At 38.0% G+C, this 7427-nt stretch overlaps 1 protein-coding gene across 1 annotated transcript in view; it reads left to right on the top strand.

Moving 5' to 3' along the window:
* Positions 1–3821, top strand: part of LOC137634465 (uncharacterized) — a 5322-nt gene extending 1501 nt beyond the window's left edge. Inside the window, exon 1 of the mRNA XM_068366914.1 lies at positions 1–3821. This exon is cut by the window's left edge and continues 1501 nt beyond it. Coding sequence (XP_068223015.1) covers positions 1–3821 — 3821 coding nt within the window.
* Positions 3822–7427: the final 3606 nt, after the last annotated feature.

Below are 7427 nucleotides of genomic sequence, written 5' to 3'. Positions count from 1 at the left end.
GTGGAAAGGAGCGAGGTGAAAAAATAAGAAGTTTAGGCCTATGTTTCAAGTGTTTGAAGAGTGGACACATGGCAAGAGACTGTAAAGCTCGTACAAGGTGTACAAAGTGTAACGGTGCCCATTCTACCTTAATGTGTGGCGTTAGGCTGGAAATGAACCTTAAGAAGGAGGAAAGTGAAGCAAAGGAAGGTGCTATTGGCAGTGACAAGCCTGGCGATGTGGCACTTCTAACAGGGCAAGGTGGTAACTGTACCATTTTACAAACTGCCAAAGTTCAGGTGAGTGGTAGTGATGGTACTGTTGTCACTGCTCAGGTAATGTTTGATAATGGTGCAGACAGGTCTTATATTAGTAGCAAATTTGTGAAGAAGTGTAAACCACAATGGATCACTAGTGCACCTATGCCATACTCTAGTTTTGGTGGTCATAGCAGTGGAAAAAATGAACACAGAAATGTTTATGAGTTAAAGTTGTGGGACTCTGACAAGAAAGTGGTACGTATTATTGCTGCGGAGATTCCCAGAATATGTCAACCCTTGGTTAGGCCTATTGTACCAGATTCAGTGCTTAACTCTTTCTCTCATGTTGTATTAGCTGATGATTACCACCATGATTCTCCCATTGAGATTGATATACTGATTGGTCTAGATTTCTACTGGACACTGATTTCTCCTGTAGATGCCTTCCAAATTAACCATGTCGTAGCCATGAAGTCTCTCTTTGGTTATGTCTTGAGTGGCAGGCTGTATAAAACCAATGACTCTTGTACCTACTCTGTACCACAATTATTGTGTATCTCCTCTGTTTCAGATTCAGATTTGTGTAATTTTTGGGATTTGGAAACTGTAGGGGTTAAGCCTAGGGAATTTGTTGAAAGTTATAGTGAAACCAAAGTTTTCAAAGAATTTGAGAGTACTGTGAAGTTTGTGAATGGTCGCTATGAGGTTGCACTGCCATGGAAGGATGATTCTGCTAAGGAAAGGCTTTTAAATAATGTTGCCATAGCCCATAAAAGGTTAGGTAGGCTAATGGTTAAGTTAGAACACGATAAGGAGCTTAAGAAAGAATATCAAAAAGTGTTTGATAGTTATGAGTCAGATCACATAATAGAAGAGGTACCAAGGCAGGAAATTTCAGGTGTGAATCCTGTGTACTATATGCCTCATCGTCCAGTAGTTAAATTAAGTAGTTCAAGTACTAAGATAAGACCTGTGTTTGATGCCTCTGCCTCTTGTTACAATGGTGTATCATTGAATGACTGTTTGTCCTCAGGCCCATCACTCAACCCTGACTTGGTTGAGGTACTCATTCGTTTTCGTCGTTGGCCCATTGCTGTTACAGCTGATATAAGAAAGGCCTTTTTGCAAATTAGTGTACAAGAGAAAGACAGAGATGTTCATAGATTTTTGTGGCCAAGAGATGATGGTACAATACGGCACATGAGATTCACACGTGTACCCTTTGGTAACACAGCGAGCCCATTTCTGTTAAATGCCACAATTAAACATCATTTGGATAAGTATCCCCCAACTAGTGTAGTGCAAGATTTGAAGGCTAACATGTATACAGACAATTGGTTGAGTGGTGCGGATTCTGCTGTAGAAGCAGCTGATAAATTTTGTGAAGCCCGTAGCATTTTAGCTGATGCTAGTATGGACCTTACAAAACTTGTATCAAATAGTTTGCTAATTACTTCTCAGTTATGTGACAAGGTACCCTTTATAAATTCTGATGAACCCAATACTGTATTAGGCCTGAAGTGGTGTAACTCACTGGACAGTTTCTCCTTTGATGGCATAAACTCAGATTCCTTTGTAGAAGTAGTCTGTACTAAGCGAAGTATCCTTAGTGTGATAGCCAAGATTTTTGACCCTTTAGGGTTAATCAGTCCATATGTTATGTATGGCAAGATACTTTTTCAGGAACTCTGGAAACTGGGTTTGACTTGGGATCAAGAAATGCCATCAGAGTTGAAGCTAAAGTTTCAAAGATGGCTCCTTAGTAGTGAGCATTTTAAGAATTATCAGATAGATAGATGTTATTTTTCACCAAAGGCCTGGGGGAAGCTTAGTCATATGGAACTACATGGGTTTGGTGATGCCTCTGAAAAGGGCTATGGGGCTTGTGTGTACCTGCGAGTGCCTGTGGAGAACGGCTCATACAAGGTGTCATTAGTGTCCTCTAAGTCAAGAGTTGCTCCCATAAAGACAATTACATTGCCAAGGTTAGAACTCATGGGATGTCTTTTGTGTTCACGATTAGTCAACTTTGTGAAGAATACCCTTAACCTAGATAACTGTGTTAGAGTTAGGTGTTGGACAGATTCTACCATTGCTCTGTCATGGATTCAAAGAGATGTTAGTAAGAAGGACCTATTTGTAGCTAATCGGGTAAAGGAAATCCGAGAGTTAACACCTCCCAGTTGCTGGCAACATTGTGTAAGTAAGGACAATCCAGCTGACCTGATAACACGAGGTCTGTTGGCAGACAAGCTTGTGGATAGTACTATGTGGCTCTATGGGCCTAGTATGTTAAAAGAATCCCAATACCAGGAAAGGGAAGGTAACCCAGTTAAGTATAAAGATGAAATAGGCATAGAAAGTACTGCTGTCTGTCTTAATGTACAAGGCATGCCAGACAACCCGTTGATAGATTTAGATCGATACAGTAAATTAAGCAAGGTGTTGAGAGTTACAGCTTATGTCTTAAGATTTATCATAAATTGTAGAAATAGTAATAACAAAGTGGCAGGCCCTCTCATTACTGAAGAGATCGATTTTGCTAAGTTGAAGTTGATTTACTGCATCCAAAGAGAAATGTTTTCTGCAGAAATAAAGGTACTTTTGGGTAAAAAGGCTATCCCTCAATGGTCTAAATTAAGAAATCTTGACCCCTTTCTAGATGATAAAGGCTTAATAAGAATTAGGGGACGTCTTGAGTTTTCTAACTTGGAATATGACACTAAACATCCTGTTATAATTCCAAAGGGTCAATTGGCTAAACTGTTGATCAGATTTCAGCACAGGTTTTTAAAGCATGCAGGTGTGGATACCGTAATTTCATCCCTACGAAATAACTTTTGGATTATAGGAATGAGGAGATTAGCTAAGACAGTAATAAAGGAATGTTTAAGTTGCCGTTGGCATGATTCAAAACCTTGTAGTCAGCCTGTGGCTCCATTACCTAAAGAAAGAATAAGGGCTTCTCCACCCTTTGATGTAACAGGCTTAGATTATGCAGGCCCCCTCTTTTGTGCTGATTGTCCTAGTAAGAAATTTTATGTATTGTTGTTCACTTGTGGTGTTGTAAGAGCTGTACACCTAGAGCTTACAGAATCTTTATCCTTGCCTGACTGCTTATTGGCTATAAGAAGATTTGTTGCCAGGAGAAGTTTACCTAGTGTTATATATTCAGATAATGCAAAGACTTTTGTAGCTGCTAGGTATGAAGTACAAAGGCTGTATGGCCACTTGGCTCCCAAATGGAACTTTATTGCCCCTCGTGCTCCCTGGTGGGGGGGCTGGTGGGAGAGACTCATTAGGTCAGTTAAGCTTGCCTTGAGAAAGACACTGAATCTGAACTATGTAAGTAAGAGTGAATTAGAAACTATACTAGTAGAAATAGAGTCCTGTATTAATTCCAGACCATTGACCTATGTGAGTGATGAACTTGATTCCATTCATTATCTCACTCCATCACATTTTATCCTAGGAAGAGCCCCACATTGTAAATCCTTAATAAATGTTGAGCCATGTAAGGTGACTTCCAGGGACTTGAATGAAAGAGAAGTTTTAAGAAACAAGAACCTAGAACATTTTTGAAAAATTTGGAGTAACAATTATATAACCAATTTGCCTCAAGTTGTTAAAGGATTCAATAAAAAATGTGATTTGTCTAAGGGTGACCTTGTGTTGATAAAGGAGGATAACCTTCCTAGATTGAAGTGGCCTCTTGGGGTTATTGTAGATGTTTTTAAAGGTAGAGATGGACTTGTAAGAAGTGTAAGGCTCAAAACTAAAAAGGGAGAAATGACTAGACCCATTCAAAGATTGTATAATCTTGAAGTAGGTAGATCTGAAGATTTGATTACTACTGATGCATCCTGTGATGATTTTGAGAGAGATGTATGTGATAATCCTCAAATGCCTATCCATACTGTTAGTGATGAGGATGTATTTCCAAAGTCTAAGTCTGGTAGAGTAATTAAGCCTCCTACTAAGTTAGATTTATAATAGTCACTGTAAGTCATGCAGTTGTGCATGTCAAGCAAAGCTTAATGTGTTTATTTTGTAAAACTACATTACTAATTTTTGTGTGTTTTTCTGCCATGTATAATTTAGATAAGGTCTAAGTTGTGCTCTTTAATAGGTGGCTTCGTCCCCTATTGCCGGGAGGATGTTGACTTTAGAAAGGTGTTTTCTGCTTATTCACTTGAAAGGAGTTTCCTTATAGTGTGTCTGAAATAGCACTACCATTTTTTTTTTTTTTTTTTTTTTTTTTTTTTTTTTTTTTATATATTTAATTCTGTTTCTCTTACTTGAAGTGTATATTGAAGTACAATTAATTTAGTATTTGATATTTACTAGTCATCATATTTATGAGTGTGAATTTTATAACTATTTTGCTTAATGTAAGTCTCATTATGTTTACTGAAGAGTTTAGTTGTTCTAATAAAACCAGAGGTTTTAAGAAAAACATGGTGTTTACTTCTAGCCCAAGGCTCTCCTTTTTCCATACCTTCCTGTACGATGTGGGCTTAAATAATCCCCCACATATATCACATCATTATTGATTATCTAAATTGAATTCTTCAGAAAAGTACTCGTAAAATACGTTTTTTCGAGACGTATTTTTTGTTTCGAACGGCTCTGATATCGATTCGTACCGGAAATGGGTTGTTTAAATCCCAAACCTGAAAAAATACGCCGAATCCTTCGGTTATTTCAATGCGGTTTGCTGAAAACTTCAATTACCCTTCGCCCGAGTTCGATCACCGAGTGCGCTGCAGGCGTTACTTAATAATAAAAGTAATAAATTATAGTATTAATTATCTTTTCATCTTCTTATTCAGTCTCTTAACTTTTCCTTCAAATTGCAAATCTGAGGGTTGAACGACTTGAGAACTTTCAGACTCAAATCCATAAATCAAATCATATAGTTTATTATTATTATTATTATTATTATTATTATTATGATGATGATGATGATGATGATGATGAGTTACTAGGATTTATTGAAACGAAAGATGAGTTCTTTACGAGTCCTAAACGGCTTCGGAATAAAATATTCACGGATTTCCGAATGGCTTCCGAAGAAATGGCCATAGACTTAGCATGGAGTTCTGAATGAACTCAAAACAGAATCTCTGAACGGCATCGGAAGAAATTTTCCCGGATTTCCAAATGCCTTCAGAAGAAATAGCCGTAGAATTAGCATGGAGTTCTGAATGACTCCAGAACAAATTCATCCTGGAGCTCCCTGAACGGCACCTGGAGAAAATTTTCCTTGATCTTCAAAAGGCTTCAGAAGACATAGCCGTAGACTTAGCATAGAGTTCTGAATGACTCCAGAACAAAATCTTCCCGGAGCAGTTCTGAACGAGCTTCAAATTACTTCTGAAGACCTGATCTTTTTTTTTTTTTTAAACTAAGCATGCAACGCAGTGAACATTGTTAATGGCTATTTTTGGAACAGGAATGACTGTGAGAATTGTGTATTACAACTACAGGATACACAGGAGGCTCTTCGGAACACCTTCATCTACAGCTAGTTTTGGTGATTGCTGCAGAAGTTCTCGAGCTTTGAAGAACATAGTGTACGCGCCTTGAATGATCCTTTGCTTGGGCTTTTGCAACGATGTCTTATAATTAGAGACTATTAGAAATAAAGAAATAAGGACGAAGACAGAATGGTTCAACAAAACGGTGAGCGACGTGTGGTTCTTCAACAGGATAGTCCCAAAATTCGACATTGAAGATAGGACACATCCAGATCGTATTGGTAAATACTCGTATATTGTGTTGCTCGTCGTTTACTTTAGCGTGATGACGTATGCGGAGAAAATTTATAGTATTCCTGTCTTTACCCATCGCCCCTATGGACAAAGACATGGATGCCATTGATTTCTCTGAGGAATCTGACGAACTGACACACGGCACTGAAATCTCTCTTGAAATCTAGAAGGGAACTGACGAACTAAGAAAGTATAAGATGAAATCTCGAAGGAAATTGACGAACTAAGGATAGTGGAAGATGGAATATCAAAGGCAACCGAAAAACTAAAGATCTTGAAAAACTAGAACAGACAGAAGAGAACAGCAACGAAGAGCCTTTAAACGAACACGTAAAATAGCCTTTAATGCTAGAGGTAAATTACCTTGGAATGGAGGTAAAAAAAAATCACCTAATGCGAGAAATAAGGCACCACAAAATAGAGGCAAAAAAACCCTTAATGCTAGAAATAAGGAAGGTAAAAATGGAGGTTAAAAAAAAAACCTTTAATGCTAGAAATAAGGCACCTAAACATAGAGGTCAAAGAACATCTAAGGCTAGAAGTAAAGCCCCTCAAATTCAAAGTAAAAAAGCCACTAATGATTTATATAAGGCACCTAAAAATAGAGGTCAAAAGCCCCTAATGCTATAAATAAGGCCCCTAAAAATAGAGGTCAGGGCCTTTAATGCTAAAAGTAATGCACCTCGAAATCGAGGTAAAAAACCTCCTAATGCTATAAAAAAGGGCACCTGAAAATAAGGGTCAAAGAGTTCCTAATGCTAAAAGAAATGCACCTCAAAATCGAGCTCAAAAAGCCCCTAATGCTATAAATAAGGCACCTAAAAATAAAGGTCAGAGTCTTTAATGCTAAAAGTAATGCACCTCAAAATCGAGGTCGAAAAGCCTCTAATGCTATAAATAAGGCACCTAAAAAGAGAGGTCAAAGAGCCTCTAATGCTAACAGAAATGCACCTCAAAATCGAAGTCAAGAAGCCCCTAATGCTTTAAATAAGGCACCTAAAATAGAGGTCAAAGAGCCTCTAATGCTAGAAGTAGTGCACCTGAAAATCGAGGCAAAAAAGCACCTAATGCTATAAATAAGCCACCTAAAAATATATGTCAAAGAGCCTCTAATGCTAGAAGTAAGGCACCTCAAAATCGAGGTCGAAAGCCCCTAATGCTATAAATAAGGCACCTAAAAAAAGAGGTCAAAGAGCCTCTAATGCTAACATAAATGCACCTCAAAATCGTGGTAAAAAAAAGCCCCTAATGCTATAAATAGGGCACCTAAAATTAAGGGTCAAAGAGCCCCTAATGCTAAAAGTAATTCACCTCAAAACCGAGGTCAAAAAGACCCTAATGCTACAAATAAGGCACCTTAAAAGAAAGGTCAAAGAGCCTCTAATGCTAAAAGAAATGCACCTCAAAATCGAGG

This window comes from Palaemon carinicauda, chromosome 1, assembly GCF_036898095.1.
Source record: "Palaemon carinicauda isolate YSFRI2023 chromosome 1, ASM3689809v2, whole genome shotgun sequence".
NCBI lineage: Eukaryota > Metazoa > Arthropoda > Malacostraca > Decapoda > Palaemonidae > Palaemon > Palaemon carinicauda.
The sequence above is the reverse complement of the archived record's forward strand: the minus strand, read 5'-3'. Positions and strand labels throughout refer to the sequence as shown.